The following is a 15,811-nucleotide window of genomic DNA, read 5'->3' on the forward strand; positions in this document are numbered from 1 at the left end:
AATAAAATAATGATAAACTAGCAAAGACATAACTTCTAAGGTACCTAAAGGATAGTATTAGATACAGATGACCAAATTGTTTTTTTCTCTCTTTATCCTGTATTTAAACACCCCCCATCCCCGCCAAAAGCACGCATAGATACACACATGGCAAATACACAAAAGCTCCATGACACCTAACAAAGGGCTATGTTTACTTAATAATTGGATTTTCAAAATAACTTAATACTGTATCAAGAGAAAATTAATTTACAAAGAAGCACCTGCTCTATTCATATTGAACCTGAACATGCATGAAATCTAAGCCTCTTTGATCAGAAAGTTTACTCTTTTTTCATTGCTAAAGTTATGCCATTTCTTAACTCTGTTTTTCTTAAGAGAAACAGAGTATGGAGGCTTTAAAAGAAGAGACTATTTTAAGTGTTTTTCATACTTCCCAGTGACTATTTCTCCTCTCATGAATAAACCTTCGGTTGTTCTTTTTCTCACTGAGAAATTACTGAGGACATGCAGCAAGGTAATGACTGATGACTTTTGAGTTGGCAATGAACAATGTCCTTTATATAACTTTTGAAGGGACTTTGTTGTGTAAGTCTATATTTAGCCCTTAGCTTCTCCATAGGGGAATGTCACATTAAATACAAAGGGATTTTTTGTAGGTGATTAAATCATTTATTTCGGCAAGCATGTTGCTATTTGATTCAATGATTCCAGTCAGCTGACATTAAGTATCCACTATTTGTCAGGTAGGCACTGGAGATATAAAGATTAATGAGACTTTAGAGGTAAAATGTTGAATAAAATCTAAGTTAGTTAGAGTTAATGACACTAAAACTCTAGAGATATAATTGAGTTGTACATTTCACTGATAAAGTCCACAGAATATAAATATGTGTCTAATCCTCACAGACAAGAGCAAGTTGACTTGAGACTAACACAGGACCCCAAATCCCCAGGCCAATACTACACTAAAGAAACAATCCCTAAAATAGCCCAAGCAACTGGTGTGTGTGTGTACCTGAATCAGCAGGAAACCAATCATTACTGCTGCAGAAAATGCCCCAAATAGCATTCTACATCATTAACTGGCATAAAGACCAAATTAGAATACCAGTGTTGATTCAACAAATTATAAAAGGTAAAATAAGTACATTATCTTTTTAAACAAAATGTAATGAAGAGGTAAGATTTGCTGAGCAATAACATCTAAGTTTTACTGAGATAGCAATATAGAAAACCTTTGGGTTAAGAGCTCATAACACATGTACACATTTATTCATGTAGGCCTTAAACAGTATTGAAAAGCATCCTCTTTGAAGAATTTATTTTCTTACCAATGATAATATTTAACTGATTCAAGCCATGATTGCTTAGTAATGGGTACCATACTATGTAACATATGCTACATATGTTATATATTCATTATATGAGATCATCAGATGATAGAGGCCAGAAAATCATTTGTAAATAATGGCTTAGTAAAAATATGAATAAGCATATATCTTTGCTGCAATAAATCTGTTTTTAACATATCTCTAAAATGACTGTGTATACCAAAAAGAGCCGTAGTCTTATTTATAATATTTAAACTTGTTTTTAAAATAAAAAGTAATATATAAACACACGCTCTTTATAAAAATAAATCCAAGTAATTTCTAAGCATAAGACAAAAGTAAATTTCTTATTTAAGATGATTCCCAGGATGTGCCTTTTTCTTTTCCCTTTACAGAGACCCGATTAACAATAGTAAAAGAATAAAATATAAACCCAAACCACAAAGTAACCTGATGCATGAATTTTTATTTGGGAGCAACCAAGAGATGAGACAGAGGGACATGTTTCTAGAAGACAGAAAATAGATATGATTGAAATGCCAGATAACATCGGTTCCTTAGCCAGCAACCAGTGCCCTTTCTTGTTAATAAAATCTTGTATGGCTAGCATCATATACAACTTCAGGGATTAAACCAGTATTTACCTAATTCAATCACTAACAGTAGTTACCTTATTCCAATTTAACAAATACTCAGTTTTAAATCCTTCTTCCCAATGAGGCTGGCCACGCGATGCAGTTCTGCTAATAAAATGCTAGAGAAAGTAAGATACGGACCTGTAGTACAACTTTTGCCTTCACAATAAAAAAAAAAGAAATGTAGGAAGAAAATCTTTCACTGTCTCCCTACTTGGGACGCTGTTGTATGAGTATATGAATGTGTATAGTTGTTGCCATCAGCTTATGACCATGAGAAGATGGGCAACGCAAACAAAGTATTGCTGGCACAGTGCCTTGGCATGATTGAGGTGCTGAACCAACGCTGGCCTTGCCTACTCCCAAATTTTGTTTTGTAATATAATGACATTAATGCATTGGATAAACCAATGCTACTCTGATATTCTGTAGCCTGCAGTTAAATGTATGCTGGCGGTTCCTGATGAACCTTGAAGGGAAAGCAGGGGGAACTTGGAATATATGTACAGATAACAGGAGCAAAGGAGAGAGCAGGTATCCTGGAAGAATACTAAACAGGCTCTTAGTTAAGAGACAGCAGGACCACAGAAGACAGAACAAAAAGTGGGTGACTTATGCTGATGGTAGGTATGAGACATCTCTCCCTCCATGTTGCAGAATAGTCTGTAGCCAACTATGTATGTGGGGGTGGGGGTAAATGACAGTGGTTCTTGCATAAAGCAATTGAACGACAAGGAAAACTAGAACAGTTAAGAGAGATGTCAGGGGCCTGGAGTAAAGCCCTCCTCATTCTGGATTTAGAGAAATATGAGGACAAGCTCCTCGCTTATTTCTTTCGGGTATCTTCCCTGTACCCTAAAGAAGAACTCTAAATTAAACAAACTCTCTAACATTACTAGAGTTTTTATCTTTAAATGTGAATGGACATCAGTAATTTTACCAAAAAAAAAACATTCAACACACAAGAGAAAGCCTAGAGACAGAGATAAAGCAATGATTCCAGAGTAAAGAGAAAGAGTTCAGAAAAGAGAAAATAAATTCAAATAAAAATATAAGTATAAAGAAAAAAAAACAAAACTAATTTATCTTTTCACCTTTTATAGCTTTAATGCAATATATTTTACACATATAATTCATCAATTTAAAGTGTACAATTTAAATATCTTTTAGTAAATTTACCAAGTGATGAAACCACCACCACAATTCAGGTTTTAGAACATTTTCATCACCTGAATAAGATTCCTGTGCCCACTTACTGTTAATTCCCTTTTCCATCTTTTGCCTCAGGCAACCACTAATGTGTTATCTGTCTCTGCAGATTTTTATTTTCTGGATATTTTACACGAATGGAATCACACGGTATGTGGCTCCTCATGTCTTCCTTCCCTCAACATTCTAGACAATAACTTGTAATGTTCAGATTTGAAACTGACGCTTAGCTTGTTTGCCATAATGTGGCAATCATAAATTATAATAATATGAAATTAGACTTCAGTGACACAGGAATTTAATTTTGGAGTAGTATTCAAAATACGTCTTTTTATTACATTGTTTATGTTATAGAAGCAGGTAAATTCCCTTGTATGATAATTTTCTTTAAAATTGACCCAAATAGATTTATTTTCCTACACAAACACCAAATGCATACACACAACACATACACACATTCAGGCTGAAAAACATGCAGACAAATGCAGGCACACAAACATGCAGACAAACACACACACTCTGCAATCTCGAAATGAACAACAGCATAATTGATGGTTTAGGTGACATTTCCTAAAATCCTCTCTGTCTTCCCAGGTTGGTTCACATGCGCTTTTCTAAGTATTTTCAGAGTTTGCATGTATGTCACATTGCTCTTACCAGATTGTGTTCAAATGAACTTTGTATTAAGATAATGCTTTTTTTTTTTTTTTTTTTTTTTTTTTTTTTGCTGTCAGAATGTCCTATAAAAGTGGATATGTTTTTGATTCTTTTTTATCTCTAACATTGGTCAAGTACATAGTGTCTACAGCCTGATTTACTCACAAGGTTTGTCAACATAAATAGAACTTCTTTAAATTAGCTCAAATGTGAATTTAGACATTTAATATTATATTTACCATTTTTCCTTTTGTTAGGTCACTGTAAATTGTAAAAATACTTCTATCATTTTTTTTTCAAATTTGTTATTTTGAAGCTAAATGTTTAAATTATTTCCAAATTAAAAATAATCAAAGCCTACAGTAGTTCAAATAATAATTTTTGGAAAACAAAATGGAATATTCTCTCTTAATAGCCATATAGCTTCAGCTTGCCAGTAATGAAATCCAAATTTGCAAATGTTTGTTTACTCATATTTTGGAAATCTAAATTTCAGCAAGGAATTACCCTTAAAAGTCATTTAAATAGAAAGTCCCTCTGTACATGCGGAATATCATGTTCTTCATACTGATCTCATTGGGAATATATAAACTACATTAGGCATGCCCATAATATATCTAAATTTCTGGTCTAGTTTTATTTGATCATAGGGCTTTCTAAGCCAATGTTTAGACTCATTTTGGCTTCTGTCTGGTTTATACCATCTGCTTTCTGCCTTCCAGAATTCATAAGAACTTCTTTCTAATCATCACCCCTTCCTGTTTTCAACTCCTTTGTGGACGTTTTATTCCTTTTTATGCATCTCTTTTGTTCTTTTTTTACTTCTTATTTCAGGGAATTGGAGTGGGAAGGATATGGTATACTGTGTTTCAGCCTTTCATTTAAACCAAAAGTCTCAACAGCTTTTTTTTTTTTTTAAGAACATTATTTTAAGATTGAGTATTGGCAGCTGGATTCTTTAAATTGTCAGAAAGAATTTGCTGATAAAATAGAAAATGCTGCTAATAATTGGTTTTTCACACCATGAGACTTGTTTTAAGTTGTGGAAAGCCATTAAGGCTTTAAAAGAAAATGATCAAACAAGTCATTCTTTGTTGTTTTTATAGAGATTTGCCTGCTGACCAAAGGACGTCGTACCGCCAGCGTTCGAGCCGATACATATTGTCGTCTTTACTCACTTTCTGTGGACAATTTCAACGAGGTCCTGGAGGAATATCCAATGATGAGGAGAGCCTTTGAGACAGTTGCCATTGACCGACTAGATCGCATAGGTACTCTAGTTTTCTGTCTTCTTTATATGCAATTTAGTTTTAATCTAGTGGCATAATATAAGTTTGCAATTATAAGTTCCAAATGTGGTCGGGTGTGGTGGCTTATGCTTGTGCTCCCAGCACTTTGGGAGGCCAAGGCGGGTGTATCATTTGAGGTCAGGAGTTTGAGACCAGCCTGGCCAACATGGTGAAACCCCATCTCTACTAAAAATACAAAAGTCATCTGGGCGTGGTGGCACGTGCCAGTAAACCCAGCTACTCGGGAGGCTGAGGCAGGAGAATTGCTTGAGGCTGGGAGGCGGAGGTTGCGGTGAGCCAAGGTGGCGCTACTGCACTCTTGTCCAGACAAGAGAGTGAAACCTTTTCTCAAAAAAAAAAAAAAAAAAAAAAAAAAGGCCCAAATGCCAGTTTATAGCTTGCTTGTTAATTTGCGTAGAAATAGCAATCAGCTGTAGCCATATTTCTTGAGACATCTGGGTCCTTATCTATCTCTTCAAAGTATTCTGGGTTTATTTATTAATGTCTATTTTTGCTAGCTAAACAAACTGATTTCCTGAGTGATGCCAGAACAATTTGAATCTTCAGGTAAAAAGCAATGATAAAAATTCTAGATAGCATTGAAATAGAACTAAAAATGTGATGAGTCTATATTACAAACTACATTTTATCACATTTTTTGTATTTGAGAGTCAACTTTATATTTTATCTTTATGTTAGGAATTGAAAACTTACACACATAAATTAGTCTGAGCACAGACATAGTAAAACGTTTGTAATATAGACTCAAGCAGAAAAAAAAAAAAAAGCCTTGTTAGAAATGCCCTACTTAGATGCTTTACCTTGCGAATAATAACATATTTTAAAATCTTTTCTGCTACCAAATAAAAATATATATTTACAAAAATTAGGCCTTATTAGTTATGCCTGTTTGAAGATTTGCATAATTACCATAGTAAAGTTAGCTTGGATTGGCTTGCTGCTAACTTTCCTAGATATCCTGGAACATTATGTTATATCATTAGGTAGAATGCATTCATTCTTAACACCTAAACCGGCTTTGCCCACCCTCCCCTTCTCTGCTTTTTACTGCCAGCTTGACTCTGCTCAACCTTCCTATCTCTGTTTAGACATCACCTCCCTCTACAAACCTTCTCTGACCTCCCACTCCCTACTAAGCCCAGTTCCTTGGATATGTTCTCCCATAGCCTCTGAAGTTCCCCCAACACATATTATTGGCTCTAAAGATGCCAAGCTTTGTTAAGGTAGAACTCATGTTTAATTCACCATTACATTCGCAGTACCTAGTATACAATGAATATTTGTTGAAGAAAGGTAGGAAGGGAGGAAGGAATAAATGAACTCAAAAAAATGGGGCTGGGATCATTTGTGACAAACAAGGAGGTACCTCAACTGCTTCATTCTTGTTAAAGGTAAGGACTTTAGATTGATAAATTTTTATATCAGCTTTTTTTCTGTACTTCACATTCTCATCTTCCTTTTTCTCTATATTAGTAGGACAACAGGCTGCATAAAGATCTGAAAATAGATTAGAAGAAACAAAGGTAGTATTTGGACATTATCATTAGACATAACAAACATATTAGAAATTCACATTGAAATCTTAGAGATGTAACAGGATCTCATTCATGGAGATGATACCCACAAAAGAAGGAAACACTCCTGAAAGCATCCTTACTTAATTTGAAAATAACTTTTCTCTTTGTAGTGTTTGTGTGTTTATGTTAGAAGCAGAGACTGATTTCCAAGCAATTACTTTTTTTCTAAACCAGCTAGACATCCTTAGAGAAAACAGTAAAATCAGGATATTTCACCAGAGAGTTTCTGTTAATCTGATACAGCGTCACTTTCATCTAACTTATTGCAGTTAATTTTTATAACAACGTTTATATGAAATAGTTTGTAATCAATACAAGCAATGAAATTCTAATAAGCAAACACTAAGAAATTGAATTTTTGATCTTTATATAATTGTGAGAGTATATTAAAAGTTACATTATTTGTTCCAGGGTTAAAGATACTTAGATTAAGATATTTTGACTAGTCACATAATCAGAAAGAAACATTACGCTGCTCAGTTTTGTGGCTATTGCATATAGATGTATGCTGCAGTTAGTTAAGCAAATATGCTAAATACGCATTTATATTTATTACTAATCTAGGAAGTTTTGTTCTTTGGGAAATTAGGACAGTCTGCAAGTAGAGAGACGTAACTATTTATTTTGGCAGTCATTTACAATGATTGTATTCCCAGCTGTCAAGGAAATTACAACATATATTTGTTTTCAAAAATATACCCTTGTTACTTTTAATGCATTACTTTATTTAGTAATATTGCAAATTGATTCACTTTTTGGTTACTATATTCACTTGGGTATTAGTGTAACAATGATGTCATAGAAAAGTCACTACTTTCCCCTTCTTTCACCAATCTACTATTGATTCTAATTGTTATTATGCCAGACTGTCTAGTATTGCAAATCACTCAGAAGATGATGGCAGGAAGAGCTAAACTTTATTAAGGTCTTAGAGGGAACTGAAAGCCTGCAATGCACTATGCTCTTGGTCCTCACAACAACCATTCAGAAGAGGGAAGATCACAAAGCAGGTCTCATTCTTGGTTGCACTTAAGAATTCCCTAGGGAAATTTGCTTTTAAACTACTGAAATCCGGACCCCCAGTCTGATGATTTAGATTTAATTGGTAGGGAACAAATGGACCTTAGTACTTTTTAAAGCTCCAGAGATAAGAAAAATATGCAGCTAGGATTGAGAATGACTGGTGTAGAACACTGGGTGGAAAATAAAGGCCCTGATATAGTCCCCTCAGATTTGCTTTGGGAATCACCTGGGCATCTTAGTAAAATCCAACATCTGATTCAGCAAGTGGAGTCAGGCCCAGGAGGCTGAGTTTCCAGCAAGCACCCGGAAGAGACAGATGCAGTTGATTCATTTTCCACAGCAAGGATGTACAGTCACCTTTTTCTGTGTATGGTCTTTCTCAGCCCTGTTACCTGCCAAGCATGTTTTCTTTGTTTTCTTGGGCATTCTTCTCACTCTTCTCATGTCCTGATCTCCTTTCAGGTAAAATGAGATTATGAACACACCTATCTCACACGGTTGAGGGTTACATAAAATCCCCTACCTAAGGTCTTTTGTAGAGTGCCTATCACATAGTGCTCAAATGTTCTCTCTTTAATCTTCCTGGTCGTTTCTTGAAAAAATAACTTTAAAATCAAATGTTGATTCCAAGCCCATCCTAATCCAAAAGCCCTTTCTTCCTCCATTCTTAAAGGTGGTCCTCATGTTAAATATCTCCATTTCTTCCGTAAAATGGCTCCTTGCCATATTACAGGGCTTTCAACTTGAGTAGAGAGTAAGAGTTCCCAGAAAAATACAGGAAGGGTGAAGGGCAGGAGCCATGTTGGTATCTGGTGTGTACGGGTGAGTGTTTGGCCTTTTAAGCCTCTCCTGTGAAGCACGGCTGTACTTCTGCTTGCAGGAGCCACCCTCCCTTGGCCTTGTTCTCAGTCGTTGGGAGGCTTTCTAAGTGCCTATCTTTCTTTTGCTGACAGGAAAGAAAAACTCCATTCTTCTGCAAAAGTTCCAGAAGGATCTGAACACCGGTGTTTTCAACAATCAGGAGAACGAGATCCTGAAGCAGATTGTGAAACACGACAGGGAGATGGTGCAGGCAATCGCTCCCATCAATTATCCTCAAATGACAACCCTGAATTCTGCACCCTCCACTACGACCCCGACCTCCCGCATGAGGACACAGTCTCCACCGGTGTACACAGCGACCAGCCTGTCTCACAGCAACCTGCATTCCCCGAGTCCCAGCACACAGACGCCCCAGCCATCAGCCATCCTCTCGCCCTGCTCCTACACCACCGCGGTCTGCAGCCCTCCTGTACAGAGCCCTCTGGCCGCTCGAACTTTCCACTATGCCTCCCCTACGGCCTCCCAGCTGTCACTCATGCAACAGCAGCCGCAGCAGCAGGCACAGCAGTCCCAGGCGCCGCAGACTCAGCCGCAGCAGCAGTCCCCGCAGCCACAGACACCCGGCAGCTCCACGCCGAAAAACGAAGTGCACAAGAGCACGCAGGCGCTTCACAACACCAACCTGACCCGGGAAGTCAGGCCCCTCTCCGCCTCGCAGCCCTCGCTGCCCCATGAGGTGTCCACTCTGATTTCCAGACCTCATCCCACTGTGGGCGAGTCCCTGGCCTCCATTCCTCAACCCGTGACGGCGGTCCCTGGCACGGGCCTTCAGGCAGGGGGCAGGAGCACTGTCCCGCAGCGCGTCACCCTCTTCCGACAGATGTCGTCGGGAGCCATCCCCCCGAACCGAGGAGTCCCTCCGGCACCCCCTCCACCAGCAGCTGCTCTTCCGAGAGAATCTTCCTCAGTCTTAAACACAGACCCAGACGCAGAAAAGCCACGATTTGCTTCAAATTTATGATCCCTGCTGATTGTCAAAGCAGAAAGAAATACTCTCATAAACTGAGACTATACTCAGATCTTATTTTATTCTATCTCCTGATAGATCCCTCTAGCCTATTATGAAGAGATATTTTAGACAGCTCTGGCCTACACGTGAAATGTAAAAATATATATACATATACTATAAAATATATATCTAAATTCCCAAGAGAGGGTCAAAAGACATGTTTAGCATTCAGTGTTATATGTCTTCCTTTCTTTAAATCATTAAAGGATTTAAAATGTTGTTGTAAGATTATTTATTTCTAACCGACTTTTACTTAAGTCCTTTGATATGTATATTTCTCTATTTTATGAAGAGTTCTTGGATTCAATGGAAACAAAACTGATTTTAAAAAGGCGACTCAAACGAGCTAGCAAATAGCACCAATCCAAACTTTCTTTCATTAGCTGTGTCTCTGCATCTAAATTGTTAATCATTAATGATGGAGAATTAAGTAACAAATCCCATTTTATAGATCTAAATTGTATGTCGGTGCTTTCAATTTTGAATTAGGTTAAAGAATGCACTACTTTCTCGGCCACCGTAGGAGACTAGCATTGCCACTGTTAAGAATATCACTAACCTCAAACATGTTCATTGATCTTTCAGAAAGCTGAGGGAAAATTAATATTTGTCTTCATGTGTTATCGGACTTTTACCAAGACTCGATCAATGTTAGTTGTAAATAACTTTTTCAACCCAAATAAAAATAGCTATTCTGTGTTGTATGAAGGTAAAAGTCATTGTTTAAGAATTTAGTTTTATTGCTTCACTTCAAAACTTAGAGTTTTAAATTTTACAAAACCTGATTGTGAGAATTATTCAATTGTAATGCAATGGCTTGAAACCTACAATATTATTTTAACCTGCAATGTTTTATGCAAAATTGTATGCTCGAATCTACAAATTGCTTGTATTACACCAAAAATAATTACTTTTCTTTCTTCTTGCCATAATTAAGCATCTGAAAATAGTCCCTGCATGCTTCTGGGGGAAAAAAAAATAGATTCAGATCAGTCATTGTAGGGAAAGGCTTACAGTATTTCTTGTTTCTAGAAAAGCATAACAATTCATTAATTGCCTATCTTAAAATTCCTATAAGGCTGACTTGGATCTCTGACTTAAGTCTAGAAGTGAGGTTTTCACTTTTATTTAATATTATTGCTATTATTATTATTTAAATAATTATCTGTAAACCACAGCTTGATTTGGAGTTAAGTGTGGTCTGTGTCTTCACTGTAGCTGGTAATTTACTATGGTGTTCATTTTAAAAAATAAATTCAATACAGCATCACGTCTGTTTGGGAACCCACATTTTGCTCTATGTATATTGTAACTAAGTGGTTAGTAAACCTTAAGGCATGTGGTGACTAACGTAGCCCTTAGATAGGAGGTTTGTCATTTTTAATATGTTGAAAATACTACAGACATGGTGACAAAAAGCAGGGATAAAGTTGAATGTCTGTGAGCATTGTTTGTCTGTTTTCTTAACTCTTTCCATGGTCTGTGAGCACCTGCTTCTTCTCAAAGAACTCCCTTAGTAATCATTTGTGCCTAATGCATCCCACACATGTGGAGTATGACTGGAACACAATTGGAAGATTCCTAATAACCGGCTTCTGTAAATAACCCAAGTTAAGAGCATGACCTAAAGTGGAGGTCTCCAGTATCTCTGACACTGGCAATACATTTAAGAATGTACAGAGATCACACCTTATATGGGGCAGGGCCTGCAGATAGACTTGAGGACAGAAAACAAAAACAAAAGCAAAAACTCTAAAGTGGATCCTTGCTGCCTGTTATGCCTTTTGCGGATATAATACCTATAATACCAAAAGGAGTTGTTATGTTTAATTTCAAACAAATTCCAACTTGTGTGGAAGTAATCAACAGTGCTAGTCAATGTAATGTAACGATCAATATGCTGGTGACATACGATGGCATGTCAGGAATACTGTTGTAAGAAAGGGGATGTTCAGTCTACCTAGAACCTATGGGAAAGCTGCAAGACCATTTACATATCAGTACAAAACTCCTTTATTTTATTAAAATATGAGAATTAACTTCAATTTATTAAGATTATGTATCGGTCCTTTAAATTATTAAAGGTTTACATTTGATAGGATTAATGGATTTGGTAGTGAAATATTTTTATATATATATAAATTTTTGGTTTTTTATTTTGAGCACTATTGGAAAACATAAGCAAAATTGAATTGCATGGTCTTTCAGTGCAACCATACAATTTTTATTCACTTTGTAATAGAATGGACAAAAAAACTAAGGTTTATATGTTAAACTAATAAAATGGTACAGGGTAAACTATATACATATATGTATGAATGTATATATAGTTAGATTAAGAAAAAAAATTACTCACATTCCTGTAATATAAAGGTCCATTGCTAGTCGAAAAGTGACCTCTTTTCTCTGTACATAGTGAAGCCCATATGTATGGAGTTTTAATCTGTACAGAAAGAAATGTATTATTGATGGGTCTTTCTGCTGCTGGGAAGATAACAGAATAGCTGATTCTTACAATAACTGTATGATCAGGGATGAGTTAGAGTATTTCTTTTGTCTTTGCTCAAAGCCATACATATATAAATATATATAAAGATTATTAATAAATTCAACAAAAACTACAATCATGAATATTTTATCAATATATGCTAATCAAATGTTTTATTTTATTAATGAGTACAGCTTTGCCTCTTTCTATTTTTACAACCTAAAATTTCCAAGAAAGCTTATACTTGATAATCACATAAAATCAATTATATTCTATAACTCTGGAATGAGAGGACTTTAAATAGAAGATGGATTTTTCAACCACTTCTTTGTTTTACCTTTTCCATATAGTAAAAAGTGAGCTTCTTTTCTTTTTGGCTCTGTGCCTTTTTAGAATGGGGATGTTCTCCAACTTCAAAACACAGATATTTTATTAGAGATACAGATGAGCATTAATTTTCCTATAATAATTGTAAATAATTGTCCTGTAAGATATTTATACAAACCTATTTTGTTATAATAGTTCTATAACATACCCATTTTGTTATCATGGGGCCCAAGGCCCTATAATAGGCCCAATGCCCTATTATAACAAAATAGATTTGTATAAATATATTCATATTTATAGCCTTGGGCCCTGCAAAGGTATTTGGATAGTGATAGAACCTCCCCATACAAGTAGGTTTTAAATCAGACACAAAAGCCTGAAATAGAGTTTATCATAATGAGAATAAGTAGTGAAGCATTCCTGAAAACAAGGATATAAATAATAGCAATGGCAATATATTCTATTCACCAAAAGAAAATAGCTTGTCTCTAGGTCTGGATGACCTCTTCATAAGTGAATGATTCCCTGATGAATGCTGTTCCACTTTAAAAAGATGGTGATTTTGCAATTTATCAACTTAACATACTATTTTCAGAACACTATGAAGTATATAGTCAAGTTATTACCATTATTCCTATAGGAGATGGAATGATTTAAACAAAATGACAAGTTTAAAATTTTACATGATTAATTTCAAAATTTGAATTATTTGTACTTCACATTATGAGCAATCTCTATTGTCTTTCACGACAATTTTTAAAATCTCCATACCTCCTCTTTCAGCTTAGGTTTTTATATTTGTTAATTTTACCATGTCACTTGGCTTCTATGACCCTCACTTGCATCATTTATAATGTTAAGCTGTTTGAATGAGGTATCTCTCCATTATACCTTTATCTTTTTAGAACATGTTCCATAAAATCCATGTGGTTATTTTGTTCATATGCACTACAACTAGCAAACTTTTATTATATGTTCACCTACCTTAAAAATTACTCATACTCTACTATGGGAAAGAAACATGGTCCTTGTGGAATTGAATACTGAGCTATTTTAAGTCCTGAAAAGAATGACCAAAAATTTAAGGAACTGTGATTGCTGCATGAGCCAAATTATAGCTCAGTTCTGTAACTGTATTCAATATGGTTGTTTTCAAGGAAAATAGGATAGAGATTTTCTTTGAAAGACTTGCTGTTGTACTTAGGTGAGTATACCTGCTATCGTCACTCAAAAACAATGACTTTCTTAAGCAATTTCAATTTTTTCCCTTTTAACAACCCTGCACTTGCACAATCTGGCTTCCTTGCTTTACCCTAATCCTGACCCTGCTTTCGATTCAGGCTCTGACATGGACAAATGGAGATTTTAAGGTTTTTTTATGAGAGATGCCTTGCTGACATTCCCTGCTGTCAACCTTGAAAATTGTTTAAAGATGATATTAAAAGAACCTATATGTAATGCTCTGAATTTGTCTCCAAGGTCCTTGATGTGGAGAGAATGAGTAATATATTCAATGCTGGTAAAAGAATTATTTAGTGAAAAATTAAACCTGCTTTTCTAAAATGTGGAGGTTTAACAGAACACAGCTGATTGGGAACACTGGCAGTTCAATGCAGCTGGAGCGTATCACAGGAACTGAGATGGAGTGGGAAATATAAATTTCAAAAACCTTCTGAAAGGCTTTTAACATCAGGGCAAAGGTTTTACAGTGTTATACTTTATGTTCTTAATTTGAGTTTATCAATGGGGAGGATTCACATTGAAATGTCTGTTTTGCTAATGTAACAAGGAATAATTTATGGCAGAGCAAAAATTGGGGGCTATTTATAATAAAGGATGCTGGGTCCTAAGGAAGGTCCTAGGTTTGCTAAATAGAGTAATGGGAATAGGAAACTGAAAGTTGACTTGCTTTGCATAAGATAAAGAATATATTGCGGCAGGGAAGAGGGACGAGAAGATAAGAGCTAGAACCTGTGAGAAGGGAAAGAAGTGATTAAATAATTTTGACTAAAATAAAGCAAGTTCTCAGGCCAGGTGTGGTGGCTCATATGTGTAATACCAGCACTTTGGGAGGCCAAGGTGGGAGGAACACCTGAGGCCAGGAGTTGGAGACCAACCTGGGCAGCATAGTGAGATCTGATCTCTACAAAAAAAAAAATTTTCAATTGACCAGGTGTGGTGGTGTACTCCTGTAGTCCTAGCTACTCAGAAAGTTGAGGCGGGAGGATCACTTGAACCCAGGAGGTCAGGGCTGCAGTGAGCCCTATTCATGCCGCTGCACTCCAGCTGTGGGTAGGGGCGAGCAAGGCCCTTTCTCAAAAAAAAAAAATCAAAAAGTGAAGCAAGTTCTTTAATTCCTATTAGAGGTATCACACACACTCCATAGATCGACAAAGGTGAACATTCTATGGAGCTATTTTATTTCTAATGTAACATAAAAAGGAAACATCTTTTTTTTTTTAGATGAAGTCTGGCTCTGTCACCCAGGTGCAAGTGCAATGGCAGGATCTTGGCTCACTGCAACCTCTGCCTCCTAGGTTTAAGCAATTCTCCTGCCTCAGCCTCCCAAATAGCTGGGATTACAGGTGTCCTCCACCAAACCTGATTAAGTTTTTGTATTTTTTTAGTAGAGATGGGTTTCACCATGCTGGCCAAGTTGATCTCAAACCCCTGACCTCAAGTGATTGGTCCACCTCAGCCTCCCAAAGTATTGGGAATACAGGCCTGAGCCACTGTGCCTGGCCCTTCTATTTTTTTTTTTTTAATTTCATGTAAGCAGAGAATAATATTTATTTATTCAATTGAACAAGTCTGAATAAATTAGTAAATATAATAATTCTTCAAAAGAGAAATACCATTTTATGTTTCCAATAGATTATATAATTGAATTCAAGTAACGTAGTTATTCAGACTTTTTTTTTTTTTAAATAAATGGAGTTTTGCAAAAAACAGGTTGTAATTTTACCAAACTGACCATCATTTTCTACAGATACTATTCAGATGTGTAGAGGCAAAGAGACTTTCTTAAAAGGTTTTTATTTCCTGTTAAATTCGTGACAAAAACTCCTGAGAAAGGAAAGATTTACTTTTGAAGGAAGAAAGGACATAAAGAAATTTGACAGAGCCAAAAAGAGTTTTTCAAATATATTCTCATTTCTTTCTCATATTTGTTCAAGGTCTTAGTTTCCAAGCATTTAAAATTAAATATTGTTTGCCTAACATCTATTACCAATCTAACCTAGTACAATTCTATTTCAAATGTATAGTTCTAAATGTCGCCGGGTGCCTCACTGTGGCAAGTGTGGTGCATGGAACTGTGGCGTCAGTATCACTCCAAAGTTTGTAGGAAGTGCAGAGGGC

General features: G+C 36.0%; 1 protein-coding gene across 1 annotated transcript in view; it reads left to right on the plus strand.

The window, feature by feature from the left end:
• HCN1 (hyperpolarization activated cyclic nucleotide gated potassium channel 1) overlaps nt 1-12,257 on the plus strand; it is a 378,126-nt gene extending 365,869 nt beyond the window's left edge. The window contains exons 7-8 of the mRNA XM_032281138.1: nt 4,942-5,106; nt 8,699-12,257. Of these exons, the coding sequence (XP_032137029.1) occupies nt 4,942-5,106; nt 8,699-9,588 (1,055 nt within the window). The 3' untranslated portion in view covers nt 9,589-12,257. The remainder of the gene's footprint in view (nt 1-4,941; nt 5,107-8,698) is intronic.
• The last annotated feature ends 3,554 nt before the right edge of the window (nt 12,258-15,811 follow it).

The sequence above is a fragment of the Sapajus apella genome, unplaced genomic scaffold, assembly GCF_009761245.1.
Source record: "Sapajus apella isolate SASKATOON/1434 unplaced genomic scaffold, GSC_monkey_1.0 scaffold1, whole genome shotgun sequence".
Taxonomy (NCBI): Eukaryota; Metazoa; Chordata; class Mammalia; order Primates; family Cebidae; genus Sapajus; species Sapajus apella.